The following is a 21,604-nucleotide window of genomic DNA, read 5'->3' as shown; positions in this document are numbered from 1 at the left end:
AGGGCTTGGTAGAGAAGCAGATAACATGCACATACTGCTGTCTGTTTGAGGACATGGAGGCAGGGACGGATTATGGGTTGTGTGGGCCCCTGGGCAAAATGTTTGCGAGGGCCCCCCCCCCCATCACCACCAGCACCACCACCACAACCACCACAATTCAAGGGCCCTTGGCAGCCAAACGCCCTCCCTATAGGGTCAGGGGCCCTTGTAGGCAGAGGATCAAAGAATGTAGGCCCTCTAAAATAGACAAACGAAAATACATTGTTGATAAGCGTTGCAAATTGTTTTGGGCTAGGGGCCCCTGGGCAGCGGCCCTGCTGGCCCGGTCCGTAATCCGTCCCTGCATGGAGGCACTGAGCAAACCTTAATGACTTTGTAGGGTTCTGATGATACTGGGGTGGATGAAAGTACAAAAAAAATGGTGACTGTTAAGTGTGAACCTGTGTGAAGTGCTTGTTTAGGGGTAGTGTTGCAAATTATGAGACAGTGAAGACTCACATAGACAATCTACTTGTATGTATAGAAGAAAACGCATAGCTAGTTATGTAAAAACTGAGGATGCAAAAGAAAGCCCAGTTAACCCTTTTGTTTAGTTTTGCCAGCTCATAAAAAAAGTAGATTTTTAAATTATATCACAACAGGCACCCAAATTCCAAACATTCAACATCTTTCAGATGACTTTAGGTCATAACGATTTACCAGTCACTGAGTATTGAATGGCAAATGGTTCTGTTGAAGGCAGTCAATGGTTCTTGGCGGATCTAAGTGGCTGCATTTGTAGGGCTTGGCCAAAACCAGGATTAAGTGAGTTACTACTTACGCATAATTGGAATTACACGTACACTACTGAGGAAGTTTTAGACATTACAAATGACATTTTTAGAGACCCTTACTGTACTTCATGGATTTAGGACTTCACTGTTGTATTTTAAGTAACTGAATACACTAAATAACAGTCTAATGTGGTCATACTTCCAACTAAGGTTTACAATTTGTCTTGCAGCATTTGGTACTGGAGAGTTTGAGTGACGATTCATAGCCACTGAGAATGTCACTACAGTTGTCTATCTATAGAAAAGACATTGTTACATTTGATGGATAATGAACAGTAGGAAAGTAGAGGTGTATGAATCATACCTCAGATTATTTTTAGAGGACAGGAGTGTGCTGGAAAACGTCACTGATAACGTCATGAGTATCTGGCCGATAACGTTTTATATGAAATGAAATCTCCATCGGTTTGGGCCACAAAGTCATCAAATTTTTATTCTAATATCAAATGTTTACACAACACAATGATAATGCAAATTATCTAAAGGGATATCTAAAGCCAAAGTGAACAGTTGTTTAGCATAGAAAAATATAGAAATTATAGAAAATATACAATTTTCCTTTTCTCCCAGATAATTTAAAACATAGTAAGTCAATCTAATGCTGGTTTGACTCTATATACATAAATTTGTAGTTATTAGCTAGCATCTGTTATACATCATGGGCATTTGAATCCTTCCATAATACTAATGATGGAGTTAATATTAGGTATACTGACATGTAACTGTTGTCAGAACCTGTATCGTGTGGGAATTACTAATGGGGTATTTTTATATATATCACTATTGTATAAACAGTATTACAGTTAATGTTCATGTGAACTTATTTAAAGATACTTCTTGCAGTTGTACCTCTGCCCCATGTTTATCCATGAACATCCAAGACCAAAATTCACATTTTTAACAACTGACCCCATGTAAGTTTTCCTGAAGGCATTTTGTAATTTTAAAGTCTGTGGGGGGGAAAAAATGAGTCAAACTTGCTATTTTTAGCTTTAATTAATTGTAATTCATATGAACACTGAATGTAAAAGTGCCTGTTTTAAGCTTGGCTGTTATTTAATATTGTCCTACATTACTACAGTTCCCTTTTTGCAGCCTGCAATTGAGATTCAGCCATGCGAACACAGAAGAATTAGAATTCAAGTAGAAGCTCACTTGCTTGTGTAAAGAACTTTAACGCCACAAAATTACTTCAAGGTGCTCAGGAAGTGAAAAGCGTCCTTATAGAAAAACTTTTTAGAGCAGAAATAATGCCTTGCGCCTCACACCTGTGGGACCGGGGTGTGAGTCCCCACACTGGCTGTGTGTGTGGAGTCTGCATGTTCTCCCCATGTCGTCGCTGGCTTTCCTCCAGGTACTCCGGTCCCACAGTCTAAAAACATGCTGAGCTGGAACCAGAGTTACCAAATTGTTCTTAGGTGTGAATCTGTGTGAATGGTGTGTGAGTGTGTCCAGACATTGCAGTTGTACCACTGACCCCATGTAAGTTTCCCTAAAGGCATTTTGTAATTTTAAAGTCTGTGGGGGAAAAAAATGAGTCATTATTCCAGCGTAGGCTCCAGACCCCCCGCGACCCTACATAGGACAAGCGCTTAAGAAATTAGATTATTGAATGGATATTGATTTGCATAGACTCACCTATCCGCAAAAATGTACGGATATGCAGTATAATCCTGAGAACTTGACTATTCCTCTTTTGAGGGTAATGTGAAAACAAATTTAGAAATCAGCATAAAAAAGTACATTTAAAAGATGCCATCTATTGACTTTACCCTAATGTTTGGGTATTTAAAGTGCAAATGTACCCCCTATATTATTGTGGGAAATGTCCTTCTTAAGGGACAAGAAGGGAAGTGCAGTTGGACCACTGGAGCTCAGAGCATGGTCCTGGTCAGTGCTGCTGGAGGGTCAGATGTCATGTGCAGAGTTTCCAGACAGCTGGGTGACGAAGCTCTGAAAGCTGCTGTCTCCGATTGGATATTCCCTGCAGCAAGACAAATAGCTTAACTTAGTGCCTGTTACTTTTTTATTGGTAGTGCTGATGTATTCAAGGTTTACAATGGGGTTTATTGAACATGTAAGTTCACAGTAGGCATGGTGCTTGGAGTGACATTTAACAACCAGAGGGGGAGCATAATTTAGAGAACAGAAAAACATAAAACATCTCACAGTCGCCTTTCAACCAACATGATATACTGTAGGTGTGTAGGACTCAGATAAATTGTTTCATTTCACACCTATCCTCCAGTGGTTATTAATGGCAAGCTCTATTGGCTGAGCTTCATTAATTTTGTCTACTGGAATGACATTTTGGTTGACCCTCCACATTAGGGGTGCAGGCTCCCTATGATCTGGAAAACCATGTACAATATTTTGGTTCCCTTGGTGAGCAAATGAGCGTACGAGTGGAGAAAAGCAAAGTGAAAATATACGAGAAATGCGAGATGCAAAGATCACTGCGAGATCACTGCGAGATCACTGCGAGATATCACGTGAGAGGCTGCTGGAAACACACTCGGGTGTCATCAAAACTCCTCATGACTCTTAAAACATTCCCATTTAATTTCCCAACCTCACAATATATCAAAACCGGGATACATAAGGGTGGACTGTACTTACTCGCTGCCATATCTCGTTTTTCTAAACTTTTCACGTTTATATTGAGCATGTTCCAACTCCAGCAGGCGCACAAACATCATGATTTGCTTCAGCGTCTTGTAGGTCTCCTGTGGGTCATCTATGATGAAGTCGTCATTTAGCTCCAGCCCGTGGTACACGGCCTTACTGCCACATGCCTCTGAAGGCCAGTGAGGAGAGAACTGTTAGCAGATAGCAAAAAATCTGGCTTTCTAAAATTAAATCTAACTTTTCATTTCAGACAATGATGATTGTTTTTCATACTTTACTCTTCTTGGGAACATACACAAACACACAAACACACACTCTTGCTGTGCACCTTGCATCTTCTCCAGCCTGTCCATGTATCTGCTGAAGAGGCAGAAGATGCGTTCGGTTTCTCGATCTCCATCAACGTCGAGTTCGATGTTGTCTGGTAGAACTCTGTCACAGAACAACGATGCCATCTTGTATTGCAACCTCAAAGAATGTTCATCTTTTGTGCAGTACAATGGTGGTACAGAGTTGGTTTTACCTTTTTCTTTATAACAATTTCCTTATCTTCACCCAGCTGAGCGTGAAGATGTTTAACAAGAAAACAGAGTAAATTAAAGCTAGCTAAACATGGCTAGCAGACAAATCACTGGGTAATGCAGACCGGTGGACAGGTGTAGGGCAGTTTGAGGGGGTGGGGGGGGAGTGGGACTCAACCCACCCTGTGCAGGGAGTGCATCCTGGAGCAGAGTCTGCAGCCATTCTGCAGCACGGCCAGAGGTCATTGTGGAAGGCAGACGGGTGATAGGTTCTTAGGCGCTGACGGTTGGACTGGCTGACTTTGGTGAGGATGTTCATCCAATCACGTGCCTCCACACAGTTAGTGGCTTGAATGTAAAGTGTCTTCTTTGGCTGGATGACCTGAAACATCTATTACCAACAGGCGAAACAAAAGAGCTCAAACAAAGCACTGGCGAGCAAACACCAAGTAGGACATTTTGTTGTCATGTAAGGTCATGATTCATTCATTCATTTGTCCGGACCCCCCAGGATGGGGCACCAACCCATCACAGAGCACACTCACATACCATTAGGTCATGATTTCATATCATTATTAACTTGTATAATTATAAAATTATTATTCTTTGCACTTAATGATGTAGTCATAAAAATCTGCTGCCAGTGATCCCATGGACCTATAGTAAACTGCATAGGGATTTGCACAGGGGTGTAAATGCTGTAGTTACTCAGAATTTACTCAGGACTGTCTCTGTTGTATAGTTGTCAGTGTGGTTAGGGCTTTTTGTTTGAGTGTGGAAAGAGACTGTGGTGTATCTGTTACAGTATGGGGCAGTGATGCATTTCGGCATTCAGCTCTTACGTTCTTCTTGTTAAAAGATTCCTCTTCCAGATGTTCCACTGCGAGGATGTTTTCTACTGGGATGCGGCGGAGCATCCCACTGCCTGAAGGTAACGGGGAGGGATTTAGGGCCAGACGGTCTCACAGAACTCAGCACTCTGCATTACAGTATTTCCAACCAGGCACAGGTTACAGCTATAAATCATACAGGGTTTAAATAGGGAAGTGAAATAAGCAGCATCTTTACCTTTGTTTTTACGGTATATGAACTCGTGGTTAGTGAGACGGAACCATTTCTTCTGAAAATTCATCTGGCCAAAGCATTTCCCGCCCTGGGCTCTCTTTGTCATGAACCTTTTTAGAGGGAAATATGACAATTGATGCTCTTGGGGGTTACAGTGATATCAGTGGTTTCACTGGAAAAATCAGCTAACAAGGATGAAACGTGGTTGCAGGATTATGGCTGCAGGAAATCTGCTGCTCACCCTTCTTTCAGCATCACTGGTGTTTCAATGACATTCTGGTCCCACCTCTGAGATGATGAGATCAGGTCCAAAAACTGTACAGTGAAAACATGGCAGTTACTAAACACTTCACTTATCAAAGGGAGCAGTGGCTTCCGTCAAAGGTCTGGATTCCACACATTAGCAGAACTGGATGATCAAACAAACCTTTCTGTACACAATACAAATATCTATACAATACTCTGCTGTGTCAGAATCAGAAGTTTAGATAGTTGTCACCTTGGTGCTGGTTCACAAAACAGACAAATCCCCAAGAGCCGTGCATATTTTATGGGAATTCTCCGATTCTTAAAGCATTATGCACCATTTTACCTGCATGTTTAAGAATATTTAAGCACAAATATGTCCCACTGAGGAAAAGATATTTCAAAATAAGGAAAAGCAATGTGATGGTAAGAAACAATTACTTAATGTCAGAGTTGGGTAATTCAGGTCCAGAGAGTAAAAGTTCAGACCAGGATTTTTGTTTCAACTCTCTGGACCTGAATTACCCATCTCTGCTTAATGTATCTGAGATGTTTCGATCTGTAAAATGTGCCATCGCACTATTCAGGAAAGTTAATACCTCTGCCTGTTGTGAGGTCTTTCTGCTAGTTCTGCCTTTGATAGCACTGATCACCATTTCATTTTTGACATATTACAAAACCATATATACAGAACATCTTGCAGGCCTCAGTGGACAGTCCCTTGACTTTATTCCCTTTAGGAGACCATAAAAGATAAAAAAACGTATTTGAGAGCTGACTGTTGTACATTCAGCTTGAGTTACTCACGTCTTTCACACCAGCCGCGTATGTCTCCTCGTTGAAGTGGTCATAAAAAGCAGCCATGTACGATTCTTTGAAGCTGCCCTGCATGCAAACAATAACGAATAAGGTGGGCGTGTCTCCATTTTCACTTTGAAGCCCCATAACTCTAAGACAAAGGCGCTGCCTTCTCAGTAACTCACAGACTTGGGCTTGGCGAGGCTCCCAAGGGTCTGTATGGTCTTGGAGATCAATGTCAGGGTGCGGGAGGTGGAGGGGTCCTGTGGAAGCAGCCCAAGTCATATTACCAGCAGGACGCGAAGACGGACGCCCAGAAGCCGGGGAGAAAAAAACAGAGAGAATGAAAGGAAATAAGACGGGGAAGGGAAGGAGTTAAAACGAGGAAGGCGGGGCTCACCAGGACGCGCACTCACCGGGTAGTGAGACCGAAGCTGGAAAAGGCTGGGGGAAAGAACGGCCGCAGCAAAAAAGCGCAGGAAGATAAAACTGCTGACAGCCGTGTACTGAACATCCTGATCCCCTGCAGGGCACACAGACATTCTTATTACTATGAAACACACAGTTACGCATACCTTACATGCACCAATATAAACACCAAACTAAGCAGAAACAGCTATATGATATTATACATTAAAATATAAATATGTATGTGCATATATATATATAGTGTATATATACTGTATGTGTGTGTGTGTGTGTGGTGGCTGGTTGTGGGTTTGAATCCCAGTCCTGTTTTATGTGTGTGGAGTTTGGATATTGTCCCCATGTTATAAAAATGTTCGCCCACAGTAGAAATATATGCAGGCAGGTGAATGGCTGCCTGGGCCTTGCCTATCATTTGCCCTGTGATGAGATGGCTTCCTGTCTACAGTGTACCATTGCCTCATCCTTCCTGTTCTGGAATGATAATCATAGTTAAGATTGGAATGTAGTTTCATATGCTTCCAACAGATGGCAGTATGACCCTAAATCTATAAGTTGAAGACCAATGTTAGCAAGAGTAAGTGTGAGTGTAAAGTTTGTGTCAACCTGTATGATTGCACTGTTTATTCTTTATTATATAGCACATAAAAATAAGGACCACAGCTGCACCCGCACATCTGATCCTGGACTTACACTGGAATGGTAAAAAGCAGGAGATTGACTATAGCAGGGATTTAGTCCCTTTTACCCCAGTCGCCATGGTTTTCATCTTCATCTATGATGGTGAAGAGGAGCAGGTTACCTTGGAAATGCTTGACCGCACATTCCCTCAGGGAGAAGAAGATGTCACACATGACAGTAGGACAACGAACTCCAGACGTGGTGATGGCCCGGAAGATCCGATCCACATACTGCCGCAAATTTTCCTGAGAATCGAACACAGAACCGTGTTTGTTTGCAGACAGATGCTCAGGCACTTTTATCAACACGTACACTATTACAAATGGACTAACACAGCTATACTGACACTGACAGACAAACACACATATATGCACTTAGATAAACATACTGTATTCTACACTCTATCACAAACGCCCACAACCCACTCTGTTTGTTTCCGGATTGTCTGACTCCTTCAGCTTCCCAGGGTCAATCTCACAGGGTTTGTGGCTGGTGCAGATCTGCAAGCAGCAGAGATAACAGATCACTCTCATAGCCCATTGTTTGTTGTTTTTGAGATGGGACTGTCGATGACCTAAAGTCAGGCTTCCTCATCATATGTTACAGTACTTGGAACCGAAACTCACTCAGGCCCCGTGTAATCGTGTAAGTTTCCAAAACCGTAGAAAACCAGAGAAAAGACAATTCATGGACTACTTAAGTCCTGAAAATGTGTTCTTCAATTGCTTAATCAACAAGGATACCCACTGGACATTGGTTTATTTAGCATTTAACATTTCATCGATGCCCGGAATTAAATCCTGTCCATTCTTTGAATCAGTTTCCTGTTCTGGAGAACCTGCAGTAGGGCTGGTGATTAGAGGCTGTGCGCATGCCGACTCTTATTGCCTCGCTGATGATGCAATGACAGTTGAGTATATGTGTCCTCAGGTGTGTTTGTGTGTGTGTGTGGAGGGGGGGGGTCTCACCTCATCTATGATTGGCCCCAAAGTCATCTGCAGGTAGTGCCTCCCTGCCAGCTTCATGACTTCATCGATACATTTGGAAGCCAGTGAATTCCCACGAAAAATGGTGTTGGGATCCCTGAAGACCAGGCAGCAAAGCCATGGGTATCACCACAGAGAAGCACCCCTCCCTTCCTCACCCCTCCCTTCCTCACCCACCCCTCCCCTGCTCACTGTGTTCTGCTGATCTCTGCGCTGGCGATTGCGCTGACGAAAGCCACGACCTTCCCGTAGTACAGGAACAGGCGGACGAGTGGCGCAGCTGCCTCCTGCTTCTCCCTGCACACTTGCCCCAGGACGTGGCCCATGGAGGCCGACACCGGCTGCGGGGAGACGTGGGGGTCAGTGACACCTCCATGCCCAGAGAGGGGGTGGTGCATTATCCGGCGACCGCAACCACACGGCCATAAGAACGAATCAACCACCTCCCCGGCGTATCTGCCACCATCTGGACAATGCATGGTAAACGACCCAGTTCAGAAGGACCTGCAACCAACCTGAACGCACACAGACACGCATACCTGCGAGCAGGCCGACTTCAGCAGCAGCTCTCTCAGCGAGCCGTACACCTCCGAGGTGAGGACCTGGTCCTCGGTGTAAGTTATATTCAGCCGTAAGGAGCCCAGTTCTTCCGGTTTCACTGACTTGCTGCCGTTATCCCTGGGCTGTAGGAAGTACCTGTGACGTAGACAGGCGGGGCTCCATCACATACACCACCCACACCGTCAGGGCACAAGCAAACTAGGCAGCTGCCAAGGGCCCAAACAGCAGAAGGGGTCCCGACTCTCCGATCGGCGAAATGAGTCGAGGGGCCCCCACCACCTGTCCAACTGAAATGCATGTCTGGCTACAGGGCTGCCTAGGGCCCCGGGAAAAATTATATCTGGCCCTGCATACCATGGGAGAAAATAGGAACACGGCGAGAACAACAGAGAGAGGCAGGGGACAGGAAGAAGGATGATTACGGACTGAGCTACCAGTGTGATGTGCAGGCCAGAGAAAGAGAGATACACACACAGACAGACAGAGGGATCCCCTCTTCAAAACAGTGTGCCCATACTCACCATGCATTATGAGAGCCAGACGCAGTCAGTACTGTCAGAGGGATACTGACCTCTCCCAAGAACTCATCTCCAAATTTCAGGTTGCTGGATTTCCACAGGTCTACCCTGCAGCAGAAACAGGCTCCATATTGCAGTATAGACTAACTGTGTGCAAACTCTTTGCTGCATATATGCATGCACACACACACGCACACACACACACACCTTATGCTCCAGTTCCACTGGCATACATTTCCAATATATTGTTATAATTTTCAAATCTTATTCTTTGGTGGGTGTACCATTCCATTCTGTCTCCAGTCATACTGCACAGCAGTAGCAACACCAATCCCCAAACATATGGCAGTTCAGTGACATTTTTTGGTAATTTTTGGTCCCAGAATCACAAACCAATGTGGCTCCTTTACTTTCTGTGTTGTTTGGATGTGTCGATACTCTCTTTGCCCAGACCCTATTCCTCCCATAAAAGCCCCTATGAATCTGTCATTTCCTGCTCAGTACCAATATAACATGGAGTCAAAAATCCATACAAACTCAGTCTCTCTCTTTCTCACACACAAACCTCAGTACTGTTTTGTCCGTATCTTCTTCGTTGGCATCAAAGTGTTGTTTGATGTTGTAGTTCTGCATCTGTATGCAGGAAATACAGTGTGAGCTGTCAATCAAATGAAGGAACAGAAAACAGCAGCGACTATGTGACCAGTGTCAGCACCACAAATCAATGGTGTATCTGCACATGCTTGTATATTTCCCTATTCCTGCATTTGTGCATTGTTGTGCAGTATGTTAGTGTGTATGTGTATAAGGGATCTTTTTTTATAAAATATCAGTTCTTAGCAGGAAGTTGCAAACCTCAAAATAGAAGACTTCATCAAAATGGGGGCTGTTGGTCTTCTTCTTCACTCTCGTCTTTTTGACCTCGGACCTGGAAGAGGTTAGCAGTTACAGCAGGCCTGAACTACTTCCTGGGGCGTGGGGACCATCTGACAGATCAGCTGCTCTTACCCGGAGGGTGTGATCAGTAACACTGTAGCGTAGGGGTCACAATGTCCATTGAAGATGGGTAAGTCCTGGCACTCCAGCACACTGTGGGGAACACGAGGGTACAGGTTCCAAACGATATCACCTAAGTGCTTATAATGCACTAGAGATGTGGGCTTTCACTGCAACTCCCTAGTTAGATTACTAATTAGAGGACTGACTGGCTGAAAAGTCCTCACACCTGGGTTTGAACACACTGGCCCTTTGAGGATTGCCTAGCCCTGCTTTACAGTTACATTTAAAGTAATTATGTATTAACATAACACCAAAACACCTAACTGTATTTACAGAAAAGGAAAAGTAGGTTTCCCTTGTGCTGGATAGGCAAGTATTGGGTGGATGGATGGATAGATGGATGGATGGATGGATGGAAAAACAGGTTTTGAGGTGACACTTTCTTGTGAAGCCATTGGACTCTCCGTGATAAAGAGAAGAGCTGCCGGTGGCCCCCACCATGGACGCCCACAATGCACCTGCAGTTAGGAGCCTAGCTTGCTGCAGGTCTCCCACATCATACTGTATGTGACACCCTGTGTGCTGGTGCGAGGGGATCATTCAGACTGCAGAGCAGCAAACTCACCGCGTCGTTAGTCTCTGAGCAACAGTGCCACTGTCTGTGATGACATCACTCAGCTGCATCTCCACATGGACCTTCCCCTGTGAACGAACAACAAAGACTCTCTACTTCCTGTTACCTGCGTCCCTTACACTTTCTCACCTGTGGGTGAGCCTGTGCCAATGAAGGTTGAAGGTTAAATAATTAGCTATTGCATGTGTCACTGTATATGGGTGCCAGACACTGTGTTTATGTGAGCAGCTTTGTTTGTGAGGGGCAGTAAAAAGGACACAATAGTCATCCTGTGCAACATTATCTAAAATCATTCAGCCATTAGCACTACTGTGGATCTTTGCTGTCAGCTGCCATGAGGCACCACACTGGCTCCTTCTGCACATTACACTGTGTGTGTAACTATGTTGTGAGTGTATACACCAAATGTACAGTCTGTTCACTTCTACTTAAGTATTTTAATTAGTTTATTTGTGCACAAAATAGTTTGTGTGTATTATCTATCTATCTATCTATCTATCTATCTATCTATCTATCTAATCAGTTGGGTCTGTACTTCCATCATTACACCACTTCCTGTTTACAAACAGGAGCAGCTCCTGCTCACCTGCACCTCAGAATCTGCGCTGATTGGCTGCAGTTGGAACCAGGCGTCTTTGCCCTGGTACTTTGGCAGATCCTCCTTCTTCACAGCTACTTTGCCTGGAAAAAAAACCACAAGCTATCGCATTGGTATGTCAGGAGCCAGGACTCAATGTCCCACCATGTAAATTTATCCAGTAGGACTGTAACGACATTCTAAATAAGCCTAGAATGGTGTACTGTAATATTGCATCACATTGCATAATACCATCATGCACACATCATCCAGAGTTTATTGCGACATTTTCTAATGCAATTCAGTACTATTGCCAGGCGGCTGTTGAAGTAAGTTGACGTTAGCAGTGTACTATATAAAGCCCAATCGCAAAGGTTGAGCATTTAAAATATTTCAGACTTCGTGGGATACAGTTTAAGCTACTATTACATAAAACTGTTATTATTTTATCCATTTAGTTACAATACAGAACACTAATGCCTCGAAAGTGCATTAATACCGTGGACATTCTGTGCTATATTTGTGGGGAAGTGACATTTGCCAACCAGAAGAAAAGTATCACTTCTCAAGTAAAGAAGGCATATCATCTTTACTTCGGATGCAAGATTGGCGACCAAGACGAGCCTCGAGCCCCACATATATGCTGTGCTACATGTACAGCACAGCTTTCACAGTGGTTGAATGGCAAAAGACCATCAATGCCCATTGCAGTGCCCATGGTGTGGAGAGAGCCAGGCAACCACACAAATGACTGTTTCTTCTGCTTGATTCCTCCTCTTTCCGGCGGGATAACGAAGCAGGAGCCTATGGGCGCAAGGCAGGGAACAACCCAGGATGGGGCACCAACCCATCGCAGGGCACACTCACACACTATACAAACCTATGGGCAATTTGATAACTCCAGTTAACTTCAGCCTATTTTTGGATTGTGGGAGGAACTGGAGTACCTGCAGGAAACCCCAGGATGGCAGGGGGAGCCCATACAAACCCCACACACATGCAGCCATGACACAGACTCAAAACCCAGTTCCCAGGGGTGGGAGGCAACAATGCTAACCACTGCACGTCTGTGCCACCCCAAAAATAGCTTATTTTAGAAGTAAAAAGTAAAGACAAAGGCACACAGTGAGAGAAACAATGGTTGACAGCAGTCTCTGCTGTGTCATCACTACACCCCACAGCCAGCTCCCACGCAGATAATCCCACGCAAACATGATAAAGCTGTAAAGACGTGGATCAGGCCTAAGTACAAGGTGCCCCCTAGTGTCCATCATTAACATCACACATACACATAGCGCTGTCAGATAGCAACAATGCTAACGAAAGGGTGACTTCACACTGCCATTATTAAAGTATTACTGAAATACATAACCCCAGCTTGACTTGACATATTGAACCTTTACACGAATATGAGACAAAAAAAAATTAGCACTAATCAAGGAGCAGAACTTGTCTCTTCTTACCAATGCAGGAGTCCCTCTTGAATACGTCTCTGTCAAAAATGTAAAAGGACAGCTGCCGGAAGCTCCGTGGGATTTCACAGAAAAATTCCTCTCCATAGAAAGGGCTATAATTAAGATTCACAACAGGCAGATTTATTATTATTATTATTATTATTAATTCACTCATTCATTCATTCATTCATTCACCTTAAATACCAAAATATGTGCTTGCCTATCACTGTCCCACACACAGACAGCTGTACTGAACAACTCACCATAAGGATTTCTCAATGACCTTGGTCCTGAAGACCTCCTCCTGGTCCAGGTTGACGGTGCAGTAGCAGTCCCGCATGCGGGTGGGTCCTGGGTAAGGCAGGATGTTCTTCGCCTCGCCTGTCAAAAGCCAGAGATCACCAGACCTTTGATGCACATACAGAGAAATGTGTGTTTTTGCCATATTCACAGTCTCTTATCAGTCGCTTACAAACAAGCAAAAAATATATATATTTTGGTAGGAAGTACCAAATGAACAGCCCGTTCCCAATCAATCAGCAGAGCTAAAATTAGAAATTCAGCAGCAAACTAGAGTGGCTGTATTTCCACAGACGTTTGCATGGCTGTGTCAGCTAACTGAAGAGGATTGGAATGGGTTACAACAAATATACAACACGGTGTCTTTGATGTAAAGCTTTCATAGCTGTTCATACGTCATCAGGGGGATATGAGAAGTGCACAAAGAAAGTAGATAGGGAAGAAATTAAAAACAAGACAGTCAGACTCCAAAGTGAGGAGAGATTTACCAAAAGATAGGAATAAAAAAATGAAAGGAAAGTAAAAACCGAGTAAGTCAATGTCCATCCCATAGACCCCGGCTTCAGCATTAGCACAGGGTTCTAAAATTAAGGGAAATTGCAGCAAGAGGGCTTAGCGTTTGCTTTGTTATACGTGCAGTTTCATCAGCAGGGTCACCAACTTTGGTCAGCTGGTCAACCTGAGATTTTCAATTTGAGACTAGCCTGCACACGCATTTACATGTATGTAAGAGTTATACTACCTTGCAGATGTAGGGTTTGCAAACTACCCCACTGCTTTTGATGTAGCTAATTTTAGGTTATTAATGGAATAATACATATTTGCATAATAATACAGATTTATTTGCATGAGTCTGAGAGTCGGAAAGCGTGAGAGTTGGCAACCCTGCCATCAGAAAGCATCGTGCATCCTACCGTAAACATCATGCATTACTACAAACTCATTTTTTACAAGCCTGATTTCAAGATAAAGCCACAAAATTAATGTATTTCGCTTTCTAAGCCAGCTGTAAATTGCTGCTACCTCACATGCAATCCACCAAAGCTTTATGAAGGATCTTAATATGCAGATTTATTATTGCTACAAAAAAGTAACATCATGTCTGTCTGCTGCTCCCTACCATCATCTAAGAGTATTTTGTGGTAAGGAGGACATCAGGACATGTTTACTGGTGGTTTGTTTCCTATTTTAAGTCAAACCAAGAAGGACAACGCCCATTAGAAAACCGTTAAGCGGCCGGGTGTCAAAACAATGACTAATTCCCATGCTGAAGATGGCCCATACCTCTTCATGACACACGTTAGAATGAATCACAGATGATTTGAAATCAATATCTATCCTTCTACTTCCAACAGCAAATGTAGAAGCAAGAGGATCATTAAGATTAAGATGAACATTAATGGGTACATTGAGACTGGCAGTTAATTTTACCAGTATTTTTCCAAATAGGGATATACTATATTTGGAAAATGGATGGATGAATATTAGGCAGATGTGTCAAGTACAGTATTTTCTGTAACTGTTTATCTCATTTAGGGGGTGAGGTACTGCTGGGGGGGGGGGTTATAGACCCTATTCCAGAGTCTATGGGTACAAGGCAGGATCACACTCACCCCCCCCCCCCACACCCCCCCATTAAGCAAAGTAAGTAAAATAAATCATCGAATTTAAGTAAAGGCACTAATCAACACATGCAGTATAATGTAAAACAACAAAGAACATTTGGACAATTCAATTTAAAACTAAGGGCCAGTTTATTTCGCCGACAATAAGCTTTGTTCGTGTAAAGTTACTGTAAGACTTACAGTGAACAGACCTATTCTGCATGAGCCATTTCACATACTGTACACGTCGTCGGTTCGTTAGGGACGATCAAAGTGAATACAAGGAATATATTCGCACTTGTGTTTTGGGAAACCTTTTGAATGCAGAAATGTTTATATAATTCCTTTCACAATAGTGTCGCCCCAATTAAGGTGTGTTGCTAAGCAATAGCCATACGCTACAAAATAACTGAAGAATAATGAAAAGGGAAGACAAAGAAATGAATGAAAGAAAGCCAAATGACTGGGTAACGCGACTCTTAAACGATCATTTGTCTTGATATCTTGAGATTCGTGGTGGAAAGCAGATGAAGTTAGACACCTTCAAGAAAAAAGTCAGAGAAGCTCAGCCTCAGTAACAAGTGCCGAGGAGGCAATAAAGCTATTTATTAAGGCAGTTAAAGCATATTTGCTTAAGCCTGTTTAATATTATAATATATTACTTTAGTCAGTGCGTGATTTTAAAGAACGTATGGAAAAATGGCGTTTGTTTTGACATGAATCACTCACCTATCTTTATGGTTGCCCTCCGAAAGACCCGGAGCCCTTCAGCCTCGACCGCCATATCACCCGTGTCTGCTTGTGATGCTGAGAAGGTACCCGGTGGATTTTACTGTCCCAGGACCCGGCAGCCTCACACCCAGCACACCCAGCATCGGCACCGCCCTCCATACAAACCACTACATGGCAGAAAAGGTGTGTCCTGTAGGGGCGGGCCAGTATTATTCCGGTAATCGCGAGTTTCATACTTTCTAAATAAAATTCATTTAAATATAGATTAAACCTGTCTCGAACATTAAAAAAAAGAAAAGCTAACAAAAATAGCAGCCGTTTTATTAGTCTGTTAGTTTGAAACAATTGTGAAGTTGGATACAGATTATTATGAGCTATGTAGACTATAATACTGTATGTATCTAAAATGCAAACGTCGATATAGTTTTAAAGAACTTTTTATTGCTTTCTGTAGCGGTGCCAGGCTCGGAAATAGCCCCCCCCCCCCCCCCCCCCGCCCATCCTGTCACTCAGTTGAAACCACGTTTCATCCTCCGTGAACCTTCTGTCTGAACGACGCCCTTACAGTTTTCACCACGTTCATAACAGCGCATTTTGCTATTTAACACATTTCATTCGTGACACATGCAGATGAACCAGATAAGAGGAATTAGAGCGTGTTAGTTACCTTTCTGCACATCTACATGCGTACAGACGATGTCATTACTGTTACCTATGTGTTCTAATTGACATGTCTCAATTAAGACTCCCACCGTAATCTAAAGACTCCTAAGTAATCTAAATAACTGCATTAACAGAAAATATCCTAAATCGGTTAGACTCCGATATGCAATTGTGGAAATTATGTTCAGGGAACCTCAATCAATTTTAACAGTATTTGTGTCTGTAATAGGCTATAGCCATTTTTCTAAATTATTCTGAATGAATCAATCAGCTGTTTTGAAAGGACCTGCCTGTTTCTCGAGTTCTCGTTAGTTTCACCTTTTCAAAACCGTCCCATATATAATTACTTCGCTTTGAACGGGAGCATAATCCGTCAAAGTAAAAAAAAAAAAACATCAAATAATACTCCATAAATGAACGTCCATATTGTGCAGCTGCCTGTCGTTGAGATTTAAACCTCTCAGACTCACTTTTCAGCTGTATAAGTAACAACAAGCGTGTAAACTCAGAATAGTATGCGCAAAGGTCATAATTCTTCTGAATTTTAACGAGTTGCAATTTGCCTGCACCCCACCCTGTGGTTAACCACGAAACTGTGCTGCACAGCACCGCAAAGCACAGCGCATGGCGCGTTAAATGGCTGCGCTTTCGCACTTTCTCACGCCACACCCTCGCGCATTGATGCGTTTTGCAAACACAATCACTGTAAGATTGAATTGCAAAATTTAATCTTAGAAGTATGCAGACTCCAAATTGAGTTGTCATCAGTGTATTCATTTTCCCAGTGACTGCTGCTCCACCAAACCGCACCAGTCCTGCTCTGAGGACTATGGCGTGAAAGCGTGGGATACAGAGCAGGACACAAAGCAAGTGGACTCATGCAAGAGAAACACTGAGAGATACGACAGAGAAGAACAGAGAGTTAAAGGTACATGATGTGAAATAGCTAAAGGGAATTTCTGGGAGCACTTAGAAAATCTTGGGGACACGTAAAGGACAAGTTGGGAAATTATATATATATAATATCGCCTCCATCCATGCATCATGGAGTAGATCTGTCAACCACGCATGCAGCTGAGGTGAAAAAAAGCGTGTAGCCAGTCTATCTTCAGGTCTATTACAGCCTCTCATCTGATGGGACATTTAATAAAGACGGTCTGGCATATATGGTGCCACCGAAATGGCATCATACACGCTTGGTGAACAGCGCCCTCAGCTGTCCGATTCCGAGCATGTTATCTGATTATATCTGGTGCCTTTCACGGAGTCTCTGATAGCCCATTGTCTGGTCGGAAGGACAGAACCTTCCAGTCTGAAGATGATATATAGCTGTTTGGATCATGAAGCAGGTAAACCTCTCTACAGCGCAGTTAAGATCCATTCTTACTAGTAATTTTTCTGGACAGGATATCATGGTGGCTTCTCTCGGAAAAGAGCGAATTTCTGTTTTTGTGTGGGGGGGGGTTGCCCTTAATTATGGAGTTAACATGAATCCAAGGCAGTGTACACGGTTCCCAGCAGGTTTGTGTACGTCGTAGGGCGGCCAAATTAGATTTTGTATAAAGGTCATTAGGTAGAAAGAAACATGTTTATGTGCGGTCTGTTGGAGAAGAGAATGGATGATAATTTGTGCCACAATTCCCTCTACTGGCAGTAGCGGAGAAAAACGACAGCGGTCGTAAGGGGTAGCGGCCTGTATATACTTTTCACCGGGTGCCCGAACAAAGAGAAAAAGACTGATGACTTTGAGTTATAAACCATTAAAAAATAATTTGTAAAAAAAAAAAAAAAACGGCCTTCCTGTTTGATTCAGATTCACCATTCTACATAATCTTTGTGTTTTAATTTAAGACTAATTCATTTATTCGGCATTTGCACAAGGGTGAATACTGGTACATTGGAATGCTGTCCATGAGACACGCAGACAGGTGAGAGCAAGCGAGGGGGGGTCACAGCGGAGGGTCAGCCGGCATGTGGTGTTCCTGGAGCTGGGGGGTAAAAGGCCCGCTGACATGCGACTATTATGTGTGGCTCAAACTGCCGATCATCTGATCACCGGCACTAGGCTCTATTTCACTGACCCACCCCGTGCCCCCATTTAATTTGCAAGCTGCAGATACAATCCATTAACACTCTTTGTAATTAATAGTTAAGTATCATTCTAATCTTCATTTCCCCACTTGGTGACAGTCACAATAGTAAAGGCTTCTTTGTAACTATATACGTCATTTACAGTTAATTAACAAATGTCTCTCCCAGAATTAAAAATTACTGCTTAAGCTTTATTTATATACCTTCAGAAGTTATTGTTCTGCAAGTTCTGTAAAAGTACCAGAATTCTTCCATTTTCTTAAATTGCAGCAGGCGGCACTGTATGTCATGTGTGCAAAGAGGTGGAAAATGCATTAACTCATCTTGCACAACAAAATTATATGTGTAATTATATCTTTAACTTCTATTAATTCTATTATGGAAAGACAAAAACATCCCTTCAGAACATTCTTCAATACACCCTCTCAATAACACAGCATTTCACTGCTGGATAGTGATGTGAAGCTACAATGAAACTACAATGTCACAATGAAAACAAGTGCCAGTGATTTTATCTAATATTGTAGGAATCCTTTACATCACTGGAATACTGAGCATATGAACAAAGCACAGTGTTGTCCTTCCAGGGATAGTACGGGCCATATGATGCCAGCTAAGGGGAATGCAGTGCTGAGAGTCTGACACTTTAAATAGACAAGACATTACTGCTTTAATGGATCAGGGGATGCCATGGAACCCCCCACCCCCCGCCTGTCAGATTGAAGCAGCTGAGTCGGAATCAGACCTGCTTCATAGCTTCTTTCCAACCCGGCTTGAGGCTCCCCTGCACTTATATGGTGTCTGTGTCAGAATGAAACTGGTGAATAGCATGTAACACCAGACAGTTAACACCAGAAAAGAAACTAAAAACGTTAACAGGAAAACGTGTTTCGGTTTCGGGGGATGTTTAAATCCAAACAGTACATACGAAACTTAAAAAACAGAAATAATACAAAAAAAAAGCTAAATTATATCTTCAATGGGTGTAAAGATTTTATGCTGGATTTTCTGAGCATCCAGGATTTGGCATGAAAACAGGGGCTTTAAGGCTAATCTGACTGCAGCACAGCAATGATACCGTCCACCGTACTCAAGGGTATCTCGTTTAGTCTTCTGTGGACCTCGGAGGCTATTTAAAGCCGGTCCACATTCCGCCACACTGATGTAGTTCAGGCAGAGGCTGTAAGTTCCTAGCCTGAATCACTGGGTATTTCATTGCTCTGTACATTTTCCCTCCTAGACTTGCTTATCCTTTCTCATGCGTTAGACTCGGCTTTTTTCTTCACAGCTCGGTACAGCTTGATGCGCAGCGATGGCAGGTCGTACAAGAGCTCCACACAAAACCTTTTCTGAAAGCGGTCAACAAAGCTGTTCTCCGGGTCAAGCCGAAACCGCATGGCCCAAAGAATTATGGTCTGGTTCTGACACAGGTGCTCGAAGGTGTCCATCAGCTCGTCCAGGTGGGGGTGGGCATAGACCACATCCGCAGCCAGGATATAGTCGAAACGGCAAGAGGCGCGAGGAAAGCGCGTCTCCAGTTGCTGTCCCCAAGAGAGCTCCGTCACATTTGCTGGGTGCCTGCAGCGCCCTCTTGTGTTACACCTCACATTGTACTCCAAGTTCCCAAGAACATCAGGCAGGTCAGTAGAAGTCACTTTAGCTCCTGCAATGTCAAACGCACATTTCGGGTTTCCATTCCACCAATGACAGTCCATCACCAAGTAAGATACTGTATCAACAGGTTAATTTGGGTTGAGTTCCCCCTTAGGGTAAAATATCAGTATCCCAGTTATTTATAACTGGATAATTCTTACCCAGTAAGCTGGTCACAATGGAGACCAATCCAGTGCCAGCACCAAGCTCAATGACATTCTTGTCCATCATATCGTATTCTTCACGGTGTGTGTCCAGGAAGTGGCAGAGAACCAGGGCCTATAGTACATAATGAGCATTAACTATAACAACAAAGAGACTAGAACAGAACGACAGCCAGCAGAACCGGAGAACTGCATCTGAAGAGGAACCATCTGAACAGGCAATAGAAAAAAACAATCACCGCAAGGACACTCAAGACAAGTTAAAGACAACAAACGGCAAAGGGACTGAAGCAGATCCGTTGGCAATTAAAGCTCAACTTGATAAGTGCAAATGGCGCAAAAGCATGTTGACAATGGCAGTGTTGATAGTGATGGTAATGTTATTGTTGTTCATGGCGAATTGGTGTTAACGGTGGCGAACGTGGAGATAAAAATGGTGATGGAGATACTTTAAAGATGATAAAAATGACAGACAGTAATGAAAATAAGGTGTTGATGGTGATGATGTGCAGTTGATAATGGTGATGATAGCGGTGGAAATTACAGTGAGAATAATGACGATGGTGACAATGACGGTGACAACAGTGATGGGCGTACTGAGGGCCACAGCACAGCTCCGTAACAATCTGTGGACTCTGTGATGCGGATCTCCAGGCCAGCAAAGCGGTACCCCTCCCAAGCTGTCGTGGTGATGAGTGAGGGACGGAAACGTCTCTCCATGATGGCGAATGCCAGCTCCTCATCCTCAGTGCCTGGTGAAAGGGTGACACTCTCAGAGAGTAATACCTTACAGAGTACAGAACAATTCATTACACAGTACGGATAAGCAAAAGAAGCAAAGAACAATGGATGATGAAATTAACTCTTTATCAAATCAGCATGAAGGAAGCTTACCTAATCAGTCCTCCTGGAAGTAGTAATTTGTTACAATTTGTTCATTCACAATGTGTGGTAGAATATATATGATGGAATTCAGCCTTTATCTAGAGCATGCATGCATTTGGTATCTGCGGGTAACTGGTACGAAGAGATGTGAGCGTCTGTTACTTGTATAAATGCCTTTTTACCCACCCTTTGTGGTTGTCTGTGATTTATACTTACATTCCCCTGCGGGATTCTGCAGTGAGGCATCCATATCCATTGGTCTGTTATAGTTGTCCTGTCCAGCTCCACTGAACAGGTACGGCTTGTTGACTAAACTGTTTCTTCACTATGAATCACACTGACCTCATTCTATCTGCAGATCGAGACCCTGCAGCCTGCGGGAGATTGACTGCAGCAGCTGTGCTGGCCTGATTGGATGGACCTGACCCTGCGCTTTCCTTTTAAGTTGGCCAGCGGCACATCGAGGGGGGCCTTCACTTAAAAACTGCCCTTAGAGTGAAGAACATCAAGACGCCAAACATGAAACCCCTGCAAAGATAAAAATAAATATACTCTGCACATGTGCGATAAATATGACAGAAAATC

At 43.3% G+C, this 21,604-nt stretch overlaps 2 protein-coding genes across 3 annotated transcripts; both read right to left on the bottom strand.

Annotated features, from left to right (window-relative positions):
- Positions 1-1,239: 1,239 nt before the first annotated feature.
- Positions 1,240-15,939, bottom strand: LOC125709878 (ras GTPase-activating protein 3-like). 2 transcript variants are annotated; one of them, XM_048978840.1, is made up of 24 exons: positions 15,561-15,939; positions 13,191-13,308; positions 12,937-13,040; positions 11,483-11,577; positions 10,888-10,964; positions 10,272-10,352; positions 10,119-10,191; positions 9,829-9,896; positions 9,267-9,371; positions 8,724-8,880; positions 8,377-8,525; positions 8,167-8,281; positions 7,624-7,698; positions 7,320-7,443; positions 6,508-6,614; positions 6,277-6,354; positions 6,101-6,178; positions 5,289-5,362; positions 5,051-5,157; positions 4,825-4,907; positions 4,165-4,373; positions 3,790-3,893; positions 3,453-3,630; positions 1,240-2,817 (listed from the first exon to the last, which is right to left on the bottom strand). In XM_048978840.1, exons 1-24 carry the CDS (start codon positions 15,613-15,615, stop codon positions 2,742-2,744), a joined length of 2,490 nt encoding a protein of 829 aa, XP_048834797.1. In that variant the 5' UTR covers positions 15,616-15,939; the 3' UTR covers positions 1,240-2,741. The 2 variants fall into 2 exon arrangements, with proteins under 2 accessions (XP_048834797.1, XP_048834798.1); XM_048978841.1 differs by having other exon boundaries at positions 13,191-13,334; positions 15,561-15,666.
- Positions 15,940-18,487: 2,548 nt separating this feature from the next.
- mettl21e (methyltransferase like 21e) lies at positions 18,488-21,386 on the bottom strand. Its single transcript, XM_048979211.1, has 4 exons — positions 21,236-21,386; positions 20,732-20,886; positions 20,132-20,249; positions 18,488-19,980 (listed from the first exon to the last, which is right to left on the bottom strand). The coding sequence occupies exons 1-4, from the start codon at positions 21,273-21,275 to the stop codon at positions 19,574-19,576; spliced, it is 720 nt and encodes a 239-aa protein (XP_048835168.1). The 5' UTR covers positions 21,276-21,386; the 3' UTR covers positions 18,488-19,573.
- Positions 21,387-21,604: the final 218 nt, after the last annotated feature.

Source organism: Brienomyrus brachyistius, chromosome 16 (assembly GCF_023856365.1).
Source record: "Brienomyrus brachyistius isolate T26 chromosome 16, BBRACH_0.4, whole genome shotgun sequence".
NCBI lineage: Eukaryota > Metazoa > Chordata > Actinopteri > Osteoglossiformes > Mormyridae > Brienomyrus > Brienomyrus brachyistius.
Note: the sequence above shows the minus strand (reverse complement) of the source record. Positions and strands in the feature narration are given on the sequence as shown.

What these genes read in the sequence shown, in the direction of transcription:
- mettl21e (XM_048979211.1), bottom strand. Translation starts at nt 21,275, where the DNA reads ATGGATATGGATGCCTCACTGCAGAATCCCGCAGGGGAAT. An exon ending in GCAGAATCCCGCAGGGGAAT is followed by an intron (nt 20,887 to 21,235) that starts GTAAGTATAAAT and finishes CCCTTTCACCAG; the next exon opens with GCACTGAGGATGAGGAGCTG. An exon ending in CATTGTGACCAGCTTACTGG is followed by an intron (nt 19,981 to 20,131) that starts GTAAGAATTATC and finishes TTGACATTGCAG; the next exon opens with GAGCTAAAGTGACTTCTACT.
- LOC125709878 (XM_048978840.1), bottom strand. Translation starts at nt 15,615, where the DNA reads ATGGCGGTCGAGGCTGAAGGGCTCCGGGTCTTTCGGAGGGCAACCATA. An exon ending in CAAGAGGGACTCCTGCATTG is followed by an intron (nt 11,578 to 12,936) that starts GTAAGAAGAGAC and finishes TTTTTTTTCCAG; the next exon opens with GCAAAGTAGCTGTGAAGAAG. An exon ending in AATCTTTTAACAAGAAGAAC is followed by an intron (nt 4,374 to 4,824) that starts GTAAGAGCTGAA and finishes TGTTGGTAATAG; the next exon opens with ATGTTTCAGGTCATCCAGCC.